This window comes from Syngnathus floridae, chromosome 1 (genome assembly GCF_059516105.1).
Source record: "Syngnathus floridae isolate MCC-2025c chromosome 1, RoL_Sflo_1.0, whole genome shotgun sequence".
In the NCBI taxonomy this organism is placed as follows: Eukaryota; Metazoa; Chordata; class Actinopteri; order Syngnathiformes; family Syngnathidae; genus Syngnathus; species Syngnathus floridae.
This window is the reverse complement of record NC_142413.1, coordinates 20289166-20308873: the sequence shown is the minus strand read 5'-3', so window position 1 is coordinate 20308873 and position 19708 is coordinate 20289166. Positions and strand designations below refer to the sequence as shown.

General features: G+C 38.4%; 1 protein-coding gene across 6 annotated transcripts in view; it reads left to right on the top strand.

Moving 5' to 3' along the window:
* The window catches only part of diaph2 (diaphanous-related formin 2), a 307464-nt gene that overhangs the window by 179681 nt on the left and 108075 nt on the right, over positions 1-19708 (top strand). For all 6 annotated transcript variants that reach the window (XM_088384971.1, XM_088384965.1, XM_088384980.1 and 3 more), the window contains 3 exons: positions 3835-3936; positions 5732-5971; positions 10451-10580. In XM_088384971.1, the coding sequence (XP_088241097.1) occupies positions 3835-3936; positions 5732-5971; positions 10451-10580 (472 nt within the window). The remainder of the gene's footprint in view (positions 1-3834; positions 3937-5731; positions 5972-10450; positions 10581-19708) is intronic.

The window sequence follows — 19708 nt, the reverse complement described above, 5'->3', positions numbered from 1 at the left end:
CATTTGAGAACCACCGCTCTATAGGTTGTAGTTTAACGTAATATATATGATTTTCTCCTCACCTAATCTGTCTTGCATTCACACATTTTTTCAATTGCTTTCACAATCCAAGTGTTGCAGGAAACATCTCCAAAGTTTTCATTTCAATCAACAGCCCAGTACACACATTTTATAAATGACAGTCGGCTGCAACTTTCACTTATCACTCACTCTCACACTTTTGATAGGTGCTTATTGTATGTATGTACGTATGTATGTATGTATGTATGTATGTATATGTATATATGTATGTATGTATGTATGTATGTATGTATGTATGTATGTATGTATGTATGTATGTATGTATGTATGTATGTATGTATGTATGTATGTATGTATGTATGTATGTATGTATGTATGTATGTATTTATTTATTTATTTATTTATGCTACAGTGCAGGTTGTGTTTACGGTTTGCTTCTTTGATTGCTTTGCTTCCTGTATGTGCTGTTACTGTATGCGGTGCCAAGGCCTTTGGTGAATGTTTGTTGTTGCATATGCGCTTACAGTGGTCTTTCCTGCTACCGTGCAGGCTTGTCTGTATGTGTTTGTGTGTCTGGAGGCCTGTGGTGAGCAGTCTGGCCCAGCACCATTGCACGGTCCCCCCTACTTTGCGACACATATGGAGCTGCCTTTGTGTCAACGGAGCTCTACGGGGTTCCTTATAATTAACAAGATAACAGACGAATGGAATGAGGAGCTCACACCGGATTTGATTATTCGCTACCTCGTCTTTCTCTGTTTCTTCTTCACACGCACTCAACTGAAGCGGTCTGACAGGCTTTTTTCAATTATTTGTTCCTCCTCCACAGTTTACCTCATCATGAACAGGCATGGTCTGTGTTTGTGTGTGTGCATGTTCACTCACCACCTTAATATAGTAGGTAGACTGGTACAATTCAAAATGATCTAAAATAACATTTAGATTTGAAAAAATGAAATTGTAGTTTTTATTGACACTGTCCTTATTTTAAGGTGTTTTATCATATGACCCAACAATATGTTTGTTATTATGGTCTTGTCTTTGTCCTAATATTAAAAGTAGAATTTACATAAATGAAAACAGAGCATGTTTATTGTCTATAGTTTATCAAATATTGTATTTTCAATGAAAACTGAGTATTGTTATTAGCTAATTAATATTTTACCAAGAAACCAAACTTGACCGTTGTTGTATATAATTTCAATTCCAGCCGTGTTTATCAAAGGCTTTCTAAAATTAGATGAATGAACATTCATCTAAATTAAGTCCAAAATGGATTGTTAAAATTCACAACTGCATCACATAAAGATGGCCCAAGCTTTGTTTTTTTTGTTTTGTTTCTTTTAAAGAATGGAAACATTTTCTTTCTATTACAAATTTGTTTTGGCTTCCTAAGCCGACAATACTGGACAGAGTATGTCTGGAAACTCAATGAAAGCTAACTCTTTATGGAGCATTTTTAATGATAATTTATGGACAAGGTGACAGATAATAATTCACAAGCTATCAGCCCCTAAAATTGAGGAAAAAAGATAGACAGCAGCACGTTACCTCATGGTCTTTATGACTGCACTTGTTGTTTTCCATACTCGCATGTATATTGGCTTCATTACAAACATATTTGCAATTCACATGAGTTGTTCTATTCCCGTCGATATTAAACCCACTGCACTTGTCGAGATTACATCAGGTTCTGTGTATGAATTCAAAGCTCGGTATGAGTAATTATCATTCATTAGCGCTATATATTATCCACAGCATAAATTATTTTCAACTATGGGAGAAGACTAAATGCGCAGCCTGTTATCATTTAATTAATTTGTAATTCTCAGTCAATTACAAATCAATTTCACACAAATACTTTATTTTTTCTCTAAATAGCAATTGAATCTGCTTCTAGTGATATTATCTCAGGTCTCATTATCAAGGCTCTAATTGGAGCGTCACCAGAAGCATTTGCAATAATGACTCCCTCCCAGTGACAACGTCCCGAGTCTTGTTTTATTGCCTTTTACACTGCTCAGTCCCCCAAGGGAAGAACAGAGACGTCATCATTAGTGGCCTAAGACTTCAGTGCAGTTGTACCTGGAATGGCTGCTAAAAAGGCTTAGGAGATGGTGTTTGTTTTTCAGCCTGAAAAAGAGAAGAAAGAGAAGACCCTTCTTTGTCATTAAAAAATACATATGAAAAATTATTTTGATTATTGTATTGCATATATGATCAAATATGATCTAAAGTTGAAACTTGATTTGGCTCACAGATGTCGAGGACTGATGAGTATAACAATAATTTGAGGGAGATTTCTTAAAGATATGGAGCCATGGATCAAAAGGTTGACATAGGATTGGGGTTAATCAGCTAATTGCCAGTCAAGAAATAAGTCATCAACGATTATTTTGTTTTTCATACAACGTTCATAACGACTACTTATACCTGCTGAACTTGTGTCGCAACATGCTGTCTACTGCGCTGCTTCTCAACTATTGTCCTGTTGGAGCTACATAACACTAGTGACATGAATAGACGTTGAATAAACATTAAGAACAATTGAGAAAATATACAGTTTAAAAAACACTTTTAAAACATATTTGTACAATATTTTAACTACAAATGCTCAGTCTCCATGTTCGGAGTGCCTTTTAGAGCACCTCAATGACAAACTGTTGATTAACAACACAACAACTACAAATACACACAACTATGCAGTGTACTCTTATCAGTAACAATTATTTTGTGTATGTCTGTACCGTTGTACCCTGAGGAGCCCCTGCATTTTTCTTTTCTATTTTTTTAACTATATGTCTGCCCGCCACTTACCCAAAAATAGCTCTGCAACCCACTTATGGGTTGTGAATATTTTTCAACACCCTGGATAAGAACCCGAAACTGGCAAACATTTCTATTGACCTTAGGTCCAGACTTTGACTGGGCTGTTCCCGAAAGTATCAGAAGAGCCTCTGAGTTCCCATTTTGTCATCAAATAAGAGTAGAAACTCATAAACCCCACTGAGAAAATTCACCTTAAATGAATCACCTGGCAGGGTGGCTCGGTTACTCACTGGTTAGCACAACCGCCTCACAGTTAGGAGGGTGCGGGTTTGATTCCACCTCCGGCCCTCCCTGTGTGGAGTTTGCATGTTCTCACCGGGCCCGCGTGGGTTTTCTCCGGGCACTCCAGTTTCCTCCCACATCCCAAAAACATGCTTGGTAGGCCAATTGAGCATTCCAAATCGTCCCTAGGTGTGAGTGCAAATGGTTGTTCGTTTCTGTGTGCCCTGTGATTGGCTGGCAACCAATTTAGGGTGTCCCCCGCCTACTGCCCGATGACTGCTGGGATAGGCTCCAGCACGCTCGTGACGGTACGGATGGATGGATGGATGGATGGATGGATGGATGGATGGATGGATGGATGGATGGATGGATGGATGGATGGATGGATGGATGGATGGATGGATGGATGGATGGATGGATGGATGGATGGATGGATGGACGGACGGACGGATAAATCACTTGGCTTCCTCTGAAAATGAATGGCATTCGCGGAAAATATGGCTAAATTTTCCATCTTCACCTTGTCATCTTTTTTGTTCACAAGTACTTGTCCACATTGCATCAAGTTCAGCCAGGTCACAACTTAATGGTTGTTTATGACAACATCATAAAGATCTAAAATATAGCAGCTTATTGAAGCAGGTAAGTTGATTTAGTGCACGGGACGCATCCTCGTCTTTGAGACGAGATTGACCGAAATTGAAATTTTTATTATGACTCTATGTTCTCCTAGTCCAAAATGTGTTTGTTTTGTGTGTGCAGAACCTGATAAAAAATCTACCGGAGCAGAACGAGCTGTCATCATTAGCGGAACTTAAGGCTGAATATGAAGAGCTGGTGGAGTCGGAGCAGTTTGGCATTGTGGTGAGTGTAATCATTTGATGGCCTGAAAACATAAAACAATGCTCACAATCAAACACATCTGTTTTATTTTAACAAACCAGCACCTGTAGAGATGTGTGTAGCCTCTCAAAGATGCTAAAAATTGGGTTTCTGTACACTCTTAAGTACAGTAGATGATCTCCAGTTGAGGCACCTTTGTTGTATACCTTTCCACCATGATAGAGTCACATTAAGCTCTTTCATAAAGAAGTTGGACCCAGGGGCACATGCATGGTGCTCTTTAATTTCCTCTTCCTAACTCAATGAAAGTTGTTGGCCTCTGTCTTTTAGCAAAGTCTAATGAAGCGGTGGGGGTGGCAGCATTCCCAAATGATCTCGCCCGTCTGGTGATCATATACCACGACGCTGATGAAGAACCTTCTTACTTCTAAGCTATTTAGTTCTCAAGGGAAATAAGAGACGTTAAAGCTTATCGTATAGGAATCAGTTAAACTGATGTGTGTGTGTGTGTGTGTGTGTGTGTGTGTGTGTGTGTGTGTGTGTGTGTGTGTGTGTGTGTGTGTGTGTGTGTGTGTGTGTGTGTGTGTGTGTTTGACAAACATCTCATCCAGGCTCAGCCGCGGCTCTAATGAAACAGGTTCTCCTAGATGGGTAAAGTTGTCTTGAACTTTCTTCTGTTGTCTTAGTAAGTGTGGAAAATGTGAAGAACTTTTTGGATACAATTTACTTTAAAGAACCTGTGAAGTGAATTTTGAAATGGATTTGTTTGATAATTGCTGAAAACCTCTGCAAAGATTGAGAACGACTGTATGCAGTAATAATTTGTGGTGATTCATGGGTATTTTTTTATTATTTTTCACCACGTCAGAGTTGCCTCTCAATAGGGCTCTGGCGTCTGCAGTCAGTTCAGTGACTATAGCCCAGGTTTCAAAGCAAACATGGTGGAATGGCATTCAGTTGTTATGCTGCTGGCTAATGGAATGTTGCCAACAGAAATGAAGTCTTCTGTCATCTTTTGTTTGTATTTTATAACATTGTCATGGTATGTCAATTTTAGTAATTTGATGAGCTTCTTTTGTTCTCCTACCTTTGCCTTTGAAAGCTATTCTGTTTGTAAATGCTTTTAGGTGTGGTGTGAAGCACATTGATTTGCCTTATGTATTATAGGTGCTATAGAATAAAGGTGCTTTGTTGTTGGCTGTGAGTGTCTGCATGCAACAGTAAAGGTTTTATTTGGAGAAACAGAGTGCATCCGTGTGCACACAACAGAAGGAAGGTGGAAGCAGGATTTTTTTTTTTGTCTTTCAAGTTGGTGTTGGCTTGTTGGTGTGGCCTGTAGCACCGTGGAAAAACCACATGATGAGCTGACAATTTTTTGCTGCTAAAATATGGACAATAACTGCTTTGGGATGTACCCCGCCTACTGCCCAGTGACTGCTGGGATAGGCTCCAACGTGCCGGCGAACCTCGTGAGGATAAGCGTTTCAGAAAATGAATGGATGGACAGTTGTGTGGAGGCAAAATTAAGACATTAGAGCAAACTCCAATTTTTTCCAGATTGTAGTGGAAGTACTTTGTTGACAGTTGTAGTGTAAAGTGTGGTTTCACTGCATTCATTGGACACTGTGTTTGAGAGCGGAGAGAAAGGCTTGTTTATTCATCAGTTTGATGGCTGGTTTTATTCTATACAGTGACCAAAGAAATAAAGCACATCTTGGGACAGCCAATTTACAAATTTATAGCCAGTAAGTGAGCTCTGTATTATTGACATCTAAGTATCATTTTGTATTGATGTATATCTGATGTGCATCCTCAGATGAGTTCAGTCAAGCTCCTGCGGCCACGTCTCAATGGCATCCTTTTCAAGTTGACCTTTGAGGAGCAAGTGAACAACATTCGCCCCGACATAATGAACGTGACGTTTGCCTGCGAGGAGGTAAAGAAGAGCGAAGGCTTCAGGAAGCTGCTGGAGTTGGTGCTGCTGGTCGGCAACTACATGAACGCTGGCTCCAGGAATGCCCAAACATTTGGTTTCAACATCAACTTCCTCTGCAAGGTAAAACCAAGTTTTTATTTTCTTCAGTTATGCTTTTTGTTGTTCGATATTCTAAAGTTATTTTGTCTTTCTGATTAGAGAATACAAACACTAATTAATGCCTTTTTGTCAACTTTTTTGTGAATTTCTGCATTTTCTTCCCTTTACTTCAATCTTCATGGATTTCTTTATTTTTTTGCCAATTGTTGTCATTACTTAGTATTTTTATTTTCCCTTATTTTATATTTTTTGTGTTTTTTGTACCGCAGTTTCCGGACGATAATATATATCTCGACCGTTTGATCTTTCAAATTATTTTAATCTGACATCAATCAAAAGTGACCATTTTGCTCTTTCAAATTATTTTAGTCTGACATCTATCAAGAGTGACCATTTTCACTTTCTTCAAACATTTTATACCACCTTTATGGAAAGTAATAATACTTATAAAATATATCATATTAGACTGTGTCTGTGCCCTACTATGTATCACATTGCAGTCAGAGTCAAGGTTGTCCTCCTGTGCTGTGCTGTTTGAATTCTTTAATTAAAAGTGTGCAAAGACGGACTTTCCCGCTGCGTACCGAGCCAGGGAAAATCACGACACAGTAAAAATCATGCTTGAAGTCACCCTGGATCTGACCAAATTCCGTTTTTATGCTCTCATTTCATCCGAGCTAAAATTACTTATCAGGAAGCACTGTCAAGTCAAAGTCCCCATCATCCCCAGAAAAGGGGCCGGTCAAATTAGCCAGCAGTTGCCCTGCGCAAGCACAATTAATTGGTAGCGAGATTAGTATATAATGTGAGATAATATTTTAACAATTGTCATTGCTGGCGATATGCAGTCACACCTTGGAAAACCCACCAAAGTTGCAAAAAGGTAATTTTTCACATTGAGCAAGCAGTGCAGATGTCCCCCAAATCAGTGTAGTGCCTGGTAAAAACCCTCAGGGGGCTGATTGGCCAATTATTGATGAACAAGAGAAGAAAAAAAAAAAGCCTTCTTTCTCACTTGAGTCAATCAGATGAATTGACCCCTAGGTGGCAGTTCTGGGATACCTAATGGGCTCATCAGGGAGGAGAAAGTTGATGATGGGAATGAGCCACACACACAAACACTCACGTACGCTTACACACCCCTCTCCCAGGGATGCACAGATCTCAGCAGTGAGCCTTATCACATTGATCATGTTCAACTCCAACGCGCAACACACCAGTGGGGACTGCGATGGAATGGAATTTAATATTGCTGCAATACAGTGTTTAAAAGAGAGGTGAAATATTGTTATTATCATAACGCGGTTAAACAATGTCAGATTTCCATGGTTAGAAAAGAGATCTGGAAGCCAGCTAAATAAGAATGCTAATGATTAACAGAACTGAGCCTGCGTGCAGCACTAATGCAACATATTGGCTGAATAGATGAAAACATCTGCTCGATTACTCAAAAACATCCCTGGCGTACTGAGGGAATAACAAGCAACATTAAATAACAATTTGCCAGTGCTGCTTAATAATTAAAGATGTGGAACAGATTTGCGTTCAATTCAAGTTGAAGTGGTACTGTTTTAAAGTGATGTGTTTTGTTCAATATTTAGGCCACACTGAAAAGTAGACAGTTGAAAGGCTGGGGCGGGTTTGGGGAGTAGGCAGAATGTTCATTAAAGCAAATTTTATAGTTGACCAGTGTTGTTTTTCAAACCGCAATGTCACAAGAAAGAAGTGATTATTGTACAGAAATGATGGAGGTCTTGAATATGTAATTTACTTAAATTTATAGATGACTTTAAAAACAATGAAATCTGCCTACAAAGGTCTGTACATACAGTAAGTAAAAATCAAACGTATAAAAATACACACAGTTAAAAGAAATTAAAAACAAAAGCAGCAAATGCAATAACACACTAAAACAAACTTGAGCCTCATTCTGAGTCAAAAGACAGAATAAATGTGTTTTAAGTCGACTTTCAAATATGACATTAAAATGACAATTTTACAAGAATTAAGATATATAATCTATGGTAATTATATGATTATGACTAGTATTAGTGATATTACAATAAGAAGTATCCTTTTACATAAATATCTTAATTTTGCATGAAAAAAAGTCTACATTTTTAATAACAATATTTTTTGAGAATGTATTAATTAAAAGTGTGTTGCATTTGTTTTTACTGACAGCTATTATAATGCATGCATGTCGCTGCTCAAAATATTTTTTTGCTCCCAAAGCAATGACGCATATTTTTTCCATACCCACAAAATGAGCAGACTTGTTTAAGAATCGTAATTCGACACACTATTCAGGTTGAACCATTATGTAGGCCATTCAGTGTAAAAATGCATGTTTAAAAGACTGATTTTACAGAGGGTTTTATGGAGGTAAGATTCAACATGTATTGTCCTTGAATGAAATGCACAAAACTGAGTGGATCTCCACCATCATCAGTTTTATTTCACCCCATTATGCATACAGTACAGCCATCACCCTTCATGTCAGAGTGTACTTAAACTCTAATCACCATAAACACATAGATGTAATAAAATATATTGATGCTGCTGTTTTTGTTAGCAATCACATTCAAATGGACTCTCTAGTTAAGGTGTTTAATGAACAATATCCACTATGAACTGATTACACTTATCAGCATTTTTTCTCCGTTTAACAGAGGCATTTATTTGTTCTATCATTTAGTTTTACTTCCTTATTCTGCTAGTGTGGCAATGGGGAAACACACAATGACATTTAGTCATTATACACGTGAAAATTAGTTTACAATAAGAAAAACATGTTTAGTGTGATAATGGCATCTGAAAACATCAGCTGAAAAAAATGACGCGTCTCAGCACTCGGCTGAGAACCTCTGAGGAAGGTGAGAGAGCATGCCAAAACTAGTAATATAAATGAAAGTGTTACCACTGTCTGAAACAAAGGAAAAGAAAAACTGTCGATATGTGATAATGGCAGGTTGAAGTATGACACTAAACACGTTAAAATTCAAAGCCTGTAAATTGAGCAAACGATTGATTCTCACTTGATGAAAACCGCGTCTGTGTGTGAGGGTGCTTTGCTGATAACATGGAATTGGCTCAATTTTTGTGCGTGTGTGGGTTATACTTGTTGTTGTGCACGTGGCCAGGTGCACATGTGTGGGCAAATCCAACTCTGGCTGTCTGCAGTCTGTATACTTTCGGTACAAGTACAAAGTGCTGTGTGGCGCTAATTAGCTTCCCCCAGCATGCCATTGGAGCAGCTTGGCAATCACAGCGGGGGATGATTTCGGCATAACTTTTTTTCTGTGCGTGGATATACAGACTCGCATGTGAAGACAGAGTTTCCGCTGACACAATTGTGTGCTCAGCACAATACTTCAAAAATGGTGCAAGGTTTACATTTTCCCAGCATATTTATTTCCTTGCATATTTACCGTATTTTCTGGACTATAAATCACAGTTATTTTCATAGATTGGCCCGGGATAAGACTTATACTCTGGAGCGACCTATGTGTGAAATTATTAACACATTATTATATCATTCACATGCTATTTTCACACTAAACCGCAAGAGGGCTCTCTAGGCCTGTGTTGATAATTGTGTTGATGAGTCTGACGTAAGTGACGTACAAGAGGAAGCGCCGCAACTTCTACCTCCGGAATTAGCAGAATTGTTTAAAAGTGACACAGAGGATGAAGATTTCACTGGATTTAGTGATTTGGAGTGACACGGATGGTTTGGTAAACTTGTTAACACGTTATTTACGCTATAGTTATCTGAATAAATTTTTATATGTTATGTTAACATACCAGGGAAGTTCTGGTTTTTTGTGTCATGTAACGTTAGCATACCGTACAATTATTCAACCTGTTGTTACCTCTATTCTATTTTTATTTTAAATTGCCTTTCAAGATGACATGTCTATTCTTGGTGATGCATTTTATCAAATACATTTCCCCGTAAAATGCGACTCTTACTCCAGTGCGACTTATGTCTTTTCCTTCTTTATTATGCATTTTATGGCTGGTGCAACTTGTACTCCGGAGCGACTTATAGTCTGGAAAATACGGTACTTAATTTCCTGTGACCTATTTTATGGGATGTATTCGTAAAACTTAAAATTGCCTCACTATGCAACCATGTGAATCCTCCCAACCGAGCAGCAAAAAAATTGAACTTTTACATAACATTCAGGTAAATTTCAGATAATTTATTGTCATATTTTATTCATTTGCCTATAAGAGATTTATGGCAGCAGACCTTCAACGTGTTTCAGTCCTGTGAATTCACATCATGTTGCAGAAATGTTTTTGATTCTTCAAAGCCATTTTAATCTTTCAAAATGCGAGAAAAAACAACCACAGACATAAATGAACCTAATCAATGTGCGCTTAGCCTTTCAGTAACTAAGCTGCTTAAACCTCAGCTCAGTGTGTCGCTCAGATTGATGTAAACATTGGTGATAATGTAATTTTCCATTTCTCCTCCTTTTTCTTTTGTAGCTTCGAGATACCAAATCAGTCAGTCAAAACACAACGCTTCTTCATTTTTTGGCTGAGAAATGTGACGAGACATACCCAGAGATTTTGAGGTTTCCAGAAGAACTTGAGCATGTGGAGAGTGCCAGCAAAGGTATGTCGCATTTGTCTGTTTGGCCTTTATTTTTACAATCACACCATTGGTATATTGTACTGTATGGAATGACTTAGCATTATATCACAGTTTTTTAATTCAATGGAGAAGTGTGATTTACCTATGTCATTCAATGCCTTTCATTGCTGATCACAGAAAAACAAACACCCACAGCTCTAATTTGCAGCTGCGGCCAACTTGAGATCAGCCTGTGTGTGTCAGTATTGGCCGGTCTCACTTGTGCTAATTTTCTACGTTAATTAATGTGTATATTTATTCATTTTTATTATGTGAAATTTAAGAAAACATTTTAATGACTTTATTTCTCGTTAATTCTGTTTGGCTTATTCACAGCTATAATATAATGCCGTTGTTTGTTTGCCTTACAACAGTCATTTAGACTTTGAGCAAATGTGTGCATTCTCATTAAATAATTCAAACATCTTAATTACTCATTTCATCTACTTCAACTGATTACATAATTGACTCAGGCAGCTTGCTAGTGGAGGATTGGCGGGTTAAATAGTGCTCAAGCATTGATGTCTATAGGCAACTTTTTTTATGAATCAGCTTTGTAAAACGTATTGAAGCAATTTAGTAAATTGTAAGACAGTTGAAAACAAATTGACTCGTGCCAAAGCTATTTAGGAAATATTCAAGGACGACAAATGCAACTGACTTTGGCAACTCCATCATAATCAATAATAATAATGATAATAATAATAATGTCCAACAAAATAAGCCAGTTGAAATGAAGAGTTTTTCATCTTTGGACAATTTTTGAGATTTCCAATCCTACCTCACTGGAGAAAAACTGTTTCACCTAAACTTATGATTTCTACGGAAGGGGTGGTCAATTTTATGTGAAAGATTCATAGTATGTTATCGGGCTCACAATGCTCCAAGCTTGACTAGTAATCCACTCATTCATAACTATATATACGTATGTGTGTGTGTGTGTGTGTGTGTGTGTGTGCGCGCGTGTGTGTGTGTGTGTGTGTGTGTGTGTGTAGGTGTGTAGCTGTGTGTGTCTGTGTGTGTGAACAGTTAACTTATTTTATCTTGTTGAAAGAAATAGGAAGAGTATTTAAGGGAGGCGTTGAATGTGTATTAACATCAATTGGTACATTGGACACAACCTCTATTGGCAGTAGGAATAGTACTTAACAAAATAGTTAAGTTAAGTTAGGAAATAGTTATTAAGTCACTGATCGCATCATTAATGGTAAGGTGTTTTTTTTTCCTTATTACATTTAGATGGAGGCTTGCTTCTGCAGTCTCATATGATTGAATGTGTAAATGAACTAATCTGTTTGGTATAATCTGAATAGCCAATGATGATGAAGACATATTGTGTCCATACTATTACATTGACTCTCTTGTCCTCGTTGTGGGTTATTGAGTTCATAATCCTGTGACGTTAACCATAGGAGTCAATATTTTCATACCGCGACCCCGCCTCGATATGAGAAGGTCAATCTCGCAAAGTGTCATTGGCCAATTTGCCTCGTTAACGGGACTCCGGAGATGAACATGTGGAGCCCGACAACGCAGATGCAACGACTGTGTGCTGAATGCCATGGTGACACTCTGTCTTGACAATTCGGGAAAAAGGGAAAATATGACACAAATGTTCTCATAAATCTATTTAGTATAAGACATAGCCAAGGGCAAAGTACTTTGGTGCCTTGGAGAGAGAGAAAATGGAGAATATGCAGGGTGGGTTGGCTTTGAGGATATTAATACTGCTGTGAATATATCTATTATCCACATTTGTTTCAAACCACTGCAGCATAATAAAGCAGCACCCATTTTCCATTCAAACTCATCGATGTACTTGGCTTTGTATTACTTAGACAAAATGCCTTTCTGGATGAGCAGGAAAGCAGAAGAGATCATTTGTCTTTCTGTTTCAATGAACTTGCGAGGGATCCTCGGGTTGAGATGATGATCCTCTTGTGCTGAAGCAGAAAGGCTATCGAACAGAAGACAGCTTGCAGAAGGCTTAATTTGGGCTAAAATAGCACTGCGAGTGAGCCCACAGTATTTTTGAACATATTCATTGAAGAAAAAGAAACATTAAATAGGAACTTTAAAAATAGCATGTTGCACTCTCGTTATGTTTAATGGATTCATATATTTTGTTATTGTTTAGGAACATAATTATATTGATATAATAACTTGCATGAATGAAACTCATCAATCAGAAGAAATGACTTAGATTTGGTTAACATAAGATCACACATTGTGCACCCAGCTTCACATTTGGATGAATTTAACAAAATGCATATATGCAAAGTCATCATACTGTAATGGACGTGTTTATGGTCACGAGCATTTTTTTTTTTTTTTTGGTGACTATTGCCATTATCTAACCTTGACGTCCAGTCAGGTATGTAATATGTGCCGTCGTGTTGTGTGAAGTTGAGCGTTGACTTACGTGCTGTATTTCTGTCTATTGCAGAACCACCCCCCCACACACACACACACACATACCCCCCCCCCTACACACACACCCCACACACACACCCCACACACCTTTCACACCCTTAATACAAGAATCACACATACAAGAATCACATTCACACACCCAAAGACTCACCTATGTACACTACACACACCTGCTTTCACATCCTTACGACCAATCGTGTGCCTATACCCTTTTGCCAGTTTGCCTGTATGCCCCTATGAGCCACAGTGCCTGTTACTTTTTTGCCAATAATTCAGTAAAGCAATCAAAACTGAACCACGTCTTCCCGCCTGTGTTCTGACCGACACCTGGGGGCGAAAAGAGCACAACCATCCGAGCCAACCCCCTATACCTGGGGTCGGGAACCTTTTTGGCAGACAGAGCCAAAAATGCCCATGTTTTAAAAATAATTTCCCATGAGAGCCATACCATTTTAAAAAAAGCGATAGGTTAAATACGATTAAATGCATGTATTTTAATTAAGACCAACAATTTTTTGGGTGTACGAATGTATTCTTTTTAATAACGTTTTTAACGTCACCAAAAGAGCCATATCTGGCTCGTGAGTCATAGGTTCCCGACCCCTGCCCTATACAGTCCTCAGTCTCCCCAACAGAAACAGTTGGTTTATTTACATTTCAAAAACCAGAAGGTATTCATTTACAAATGTGATTGCACTTTAGTTTACATATTTAAATGTTCAGATATTAAGACGTGATAGACAGTTTTTGCATGATTTGAATGAGGCAAAATAACATGCTTTTTCTCTCGAGTATATTGTTATAATCATCTGTTTCAGATGTACTGTAATTATTTTCCGTATAAAAATTAAATTTGGTGTTCAAAAAGTCTTTTTTTCAAACTTGAGTCTTTAAAAAGAGGGGGACGTCTTATAATCAGGGTCGTCTTATCTTCGGGCCAATACGGTAATATCAGTATTTATAGACGTATTCTCCTTTTTCTTGATCTTAAAATATTTACAATGTACATAAAAACCTATGCGTTTGACAATGGAAATGAAGTTTAAATCCTCACATCATCATAAACTTCCCAAAATGTCTGTCACTCGGGCTTCAAGTCTATACAACCATTAGTCATCATAGCCTCACAGCCATGGCTGGAAATGGAAACAATTTCCTCACTGGCCGTCTGAGGGATACTCGTCCCTGGACCCTGGAAGTAGTAATAGAGAAGGATCGGGGAGGTCAACAGTGGAAAAGGACAGTCTGTCATGAGGAATATTAGGAAACCGACCTGTCGAGCTTCCACCAGCTCTGGATGAGCGATGACTTCCAGAATGTTCTTTCTTTCATTTTTTTTTTCTGTCTTGATTCACGGTGAGACCAAAACAATTGTGTTTTTATTTTTTTTAACAATTCGTACACACCCTACATTTGTGGTTAATTATTTAGAAATGAGACTTAAGAGTAAACAGGTCACTGGGCTCAAAATTGTTGTATCCACTAGGTCAGGGGTGGGCAAACTTTTTGACTTGCGGGCCGAATTGGGTTCTAAATTTTGACCGGGGGCCGAACCAGGAGCAGATGGATGTAGTATTTGTGTAAAGTAATAGAAATGACATGTAAAGGTCATTGCACAAAAGGTTGTTACTTTTAATAGGTAGTAAAGCATGGATATTCAAAAAAAGCTTTTTGAAAACAAATGCATTTATTAACAGCATTAAAAAAAGATTTCACCAAAAAAATACTATCAGTGATTCTCATTAAATACGACACTGTTATTATGAATAATAGTTTTCATCACTTCAGCACCTCCAGGTCAGATTTATGAAATATGTTTATCTAATGAGGCGAAATCACATCAAACGGCAAACATTCTGACAGAATACATCATCTTGAAGAATCAGTGAAAGAATACATCTACATAAAGTATTAAAGAAATCAATAGTATTGTTGGTCTCCCTTTTTTGCTAGGGCATCATGGTCTGGAGTAAAATTTGTTGTGGTAATTCTTAGGATAGAGCCGAGGTATCCGTCCATTAACCTAGATCTGTGACGGGCTTTGTTGACGTTCATGTGGCTGAGCGTCTGCTCACACACGTAGGTCAAGTCAAATGGTCCACTCTTTTTTTAAACACTCGGCACTCAGTGTCCACCTTTCTTTTCCTCGGGCCACTCATTTTAATGGAAGGATTCCAGGGGAAGGTTTGTGGGTGGCGTTAGCGTAAAACCTTATCTGAAAGCTCAGTGCGCGAATTACGAGAATGCTGACGTCACAGCCCACACTCGAAATTTGGCACTGATGGAAATAGAGCGCGGAGTGCGCCGGGTCCGTACTACTTTGTACGTACACGCACTTGTGAGTGCGCACCGAGCTTTCTGACATGGCTTCCGGGAGTAAATGCGCGAGCGGACGGTTCCCCATCTTTTGGGGAAACATAGTAATTGCAAGAAAAATGACCCAAACAATTTTTAATAATACAATTTATTCAGGTTTGGCAGGCCGGATTAAACGGCCCCGTGGGCCGGATGTGGCCCGCGGGCCGCAGTTTGCCCATGTCTGCACTAGGTAGTCCTCAAACTCATTTGCAGTTGATCTTTAACTTTGTGATCTTTTACACAGTCTCCCGCCAATTAACCTGACCTGGATGAATGAGAATATCATATCCACAAACATTCTTCCTCCAAAAAGTCCCAATAAATTGACAACATACGAGTAAGAATTATGGTTCCTCATCAATCCACGCAGGTACCATGTCGCGACATGTAGTGCATTCCCACCTATTTATTCAAACCCGCTGTTGCTAACTGCAATCCAACGCTGTCCTACATTGGGAACATGGTCACAAAAGATAAGTGGTGGCTCTCTCCCCTCCCTCCTGGACGTTTACAACACCTGCCTAGCTTGAAAAGCAACCTGCTGCAGAGTGATCCCTCTTCCCATTCCTCAAATAGCAGCCTGAGTCCCCCGCCATCTGGGAGGAGATAGCCGGATCTGATCAACTGTAGCAAGGTAGAGATCCATCAACCAGGCTGTTGGGAGACCCCGCTCGTTGGAATTCAGAAAAAGACTGGTCCACAAACTATTATTGTCTCTGTATAGCCAACAACTTTACTTAAAAAAAAAAAAAGCTTTCTGCCGTTTTACACTAAGATGAAAATTTATACTTTGATCTTAGAAAACTTTCATCTCACAGTTGTCAATGTAATACTGGTAATAAATTAATTTGTCTCACAACTAATTTGGTGTAGCAACTAATGTACATTTTTTTTAGTTTCCTTGTATTTGAACTTTGGGTTTGTGCCATATAAGGTCTGGTTTTCTTGTGGTTTATGTTTGCTACTTTGTGTCTTTATTTTTGGACTTCAATTTGAGTGATTCCATATACCTTGTTTTCCTTATTACTTTGTTTTTGGAAAATATTTTATTTCCCTCTCTCGTTGTAGTTCATATACTCAGGTGTTGAAATTGGCTGAGGTTGCGTTTGTGTTCACAATGAGAAAACTGAGCACTTCAGCTGATTCAGACCAGGAAAGGGAAGTCTTGGTGTAAAAGCAACCTTATTGTAGTAAGAGGGTTTCTTTTATTCATTTTAAACAAAATTAGATCTGTACTCATTATTACTTAGCACAGGATGGTCTCATACTGTACCAGTCCCCTGTCCAATGTTCTGGTGCCACACTGAATCTAATCATTTCGGTAATGTTTACAACAGTGTTTTTGGCGTTTATTCCCAAAGGAGTTGAGGGTGCTAAATACCATCGGTGCACCATTTATGGATTATTTGACTTTGATTATATGCATCATCCGTGTTCTACCTAGGATTTTTGTATTGGTGGGAAAGGAAAGGGTAAAAGGCCTTAGTATGGGAAGGAGCAAGTGATGATTGACCTACAATTTGCCTGTGGATTTAAGAATGTCATGTAAGGTTTAACATTGTTACCTTCCAATGTGGAAAGTGCATTGCTTTGCTTGTTCTATTGAATTGAAGGTGCAATTTATTTTATAATGCATTCATCATATTTAGGGAAAAACAGATAGCATACAGATTTAAATCAACACTATTTAAACACAGTACTCATTGGCATAACAGTTTGCCAGTTACTATTAATAATTTCCTAGAGAAACTTCTTACAGCTTGTCAGTCAGGACATTCTGATAAAACAGATAATTATAGGAATTGTTGTACAAATGAGCAGGAAATTGAGTTTTCTCCGGGGAGATCCCTGCTTCCTCCAGATAAGGCTCTGTTCAAGCCTTACAAGAATGGCTCCACACATTTGCAATATTGACTGACTCCCACCTATTTTTGTTTTGTTTGTTTTTATTTGATGCTTGTGTGATGGCTCAGGTCAGACAGTAGATTTTTGTTATTGTAATTGCTAGTTAATCTGTGATTTTTGAAAGACCCCTCAGTGGACCAGTTTATTTTCAAATTTACCATAAGTGGAGGTGTCATGTTTTTATTTCATAAGCCAAGAATGACTGGTCTGGCTTTTTTTTTGCTAATTAAAAATCCACAGAAAGGAAAAACTCTGAGGGAGAAAACCAGAAATGCTTAAAAGTAGGTTATCTACTACATTTCAGAGTTTAAGATGGTGTTCATAATACTCCAATATGCTTAAATTAGTCAGTGGTGCAAACATCATTCATTTTCAGCCTGGACACGGAAGAGTGCAAGAGTGTGTTCTGTTTTCAGGACAAATTAGTATTAGCTGGCCAAAAAAACAGCGTCTGAAAAGCAGCACCATTTTGTTTGCTTGGTAAAGTTGTCAACACTGTTTTTGAAGGGTTCATATTTGTGCTCAAATTTCCACATTCAGATCAAAGTTTTATTTGCACATTAGTCAGTTTGCAGTTTGCAGTCACATCTGTTTACCGGTGAAGTGCTAAGTCCTGCCGCCTTTAATTCAGCCTCTACTTGTCATTGTAACAAAAGCTGTGTCACCATTAGACCTACAGTATGTGGGTTGGAATAAGAGGAGACCCCCTGCTTTTAACAAAACAAGAAAAATGTGTGCTAACTGGTATAATTATTGTTCCTCAAGTTGTGTGACAAATGAATGTCAGTCAGGTATCAAGATGATTTGGAACTGTTTTAAATTGTTTCATTTTCCAATTTAAAAATGTTGGTAGATTCCATGATGCCTTTTCAAGCAATCGCACAGTGAGAAATGTCACTCTTTTGTGCCAATCGTACTTTTCTGAAGCTCTCAGCACACAAATGACAGTATGCCACAAGCATCATGCCATGTTATTTAGGCACACAGGCACTAACTCATTGGCTGTAAAGTGCCTCTGTTCTTACTAGCCCCATTCCTCCGCTCACTCACAGCTTCTATTGACCACTCTTTGAGGGAAACCGTGTCTGCGGATTAAATGCTCTCACTGACCCCCACGTATCAATGCCGTGGGAATTGATTTTGGATACTAAATCGGGTCATTTTTTATCATGGGCTGTCATCAATATATAATTTTAAGTCATTGCCTGAAGCCAGTGCCTCATATGCCCCATATACCCCCCCCCCCTTTGGGAGTTGACTGACGGTTCCCTTTGGAGGCATGCATGCCATTACGTCAACCATCTCTAATGATATACAAGCACTCACTTGCTGCATTACAACATTGACCACAATTGTAACATTTTTAGGGTCTGCTAAGACCACACATATCTATGAGCCTAAGGCAGAACACAGTTCAACATGCCTGCATTGTTGTAGAGACCAAATTGTGTTTGAAAGTGAATCAGTATTTTCTTTTTCAATGTCTTTATCTTCTATCATCTTTAGCGTCTTGTTTGCTTTCAGCTTGGGCAATTACTTTACTCCTCAGGGCTCTCCAGTACGATCATTTGCACAATCAATATTCAATTGAGTTTGCTAAAAAAATAAATAACATAAATGAGCAGTGAACATCTTGGAACATTTTTCATGTTGTTGATGAATTTAAAATGGGAAAAAAAAGTCATATTGTCGTCATAGATTCTGTTTTAGTCCTCACAAATAGTGAGTCTGAAAGTTGTATGGCTTGACAAAACATTCATTAGAATTAAATGGTAAATGAAAAAAAAATGGGTCTGACAATTTCAGTTCTACTTACATTCTACAAATAATCAGCTTCTTGGTTGAAGCAACAACTATTGTTTTGGCAATGCATGACAACCCATACATTAAAAACATCTTCACATGTGACAAGTTATTCAAGTGGCTCGAGTGACAAATCTTAAATTCTCTTTCTCCGAATACAAGCACAGAATATTTTGAAATAAAAAGAGCCCACCTAAAGCCCACACATTCTTTTTCAGTTAACAGTGACACTGTGGTGTCTTGGTAAAGCTATTTTTTCTCAGTTTCGCCTCAGCATCGCATAGCAGCTGAGACCGTCACTTTCACAGAAAGGTCTGTTTTTAGTCAAGGAACTGAAGCAGAGGTAAGGAGGGATAGAATTGATTGTTGCAGGCATCCATGAGATAAAGCCCCTGATGCTGTCTGCTGCGTTCATCATCAGGTGGCCTTTTCTGTGTGTGCAATTCTGCGATGTTGATTTGTTAAGTCATAATAGTGCAAGCAACCATTCTCAGGCAGGGCTGCCAATACAATTGCAAGCAGTGGGTATTATGTTTCATGTCAAGCCCATTACTGTTTGCAACCTTTGCTGCACACTTGGAGCACCTTCATCTTTACTTTTAAAGAGTTCT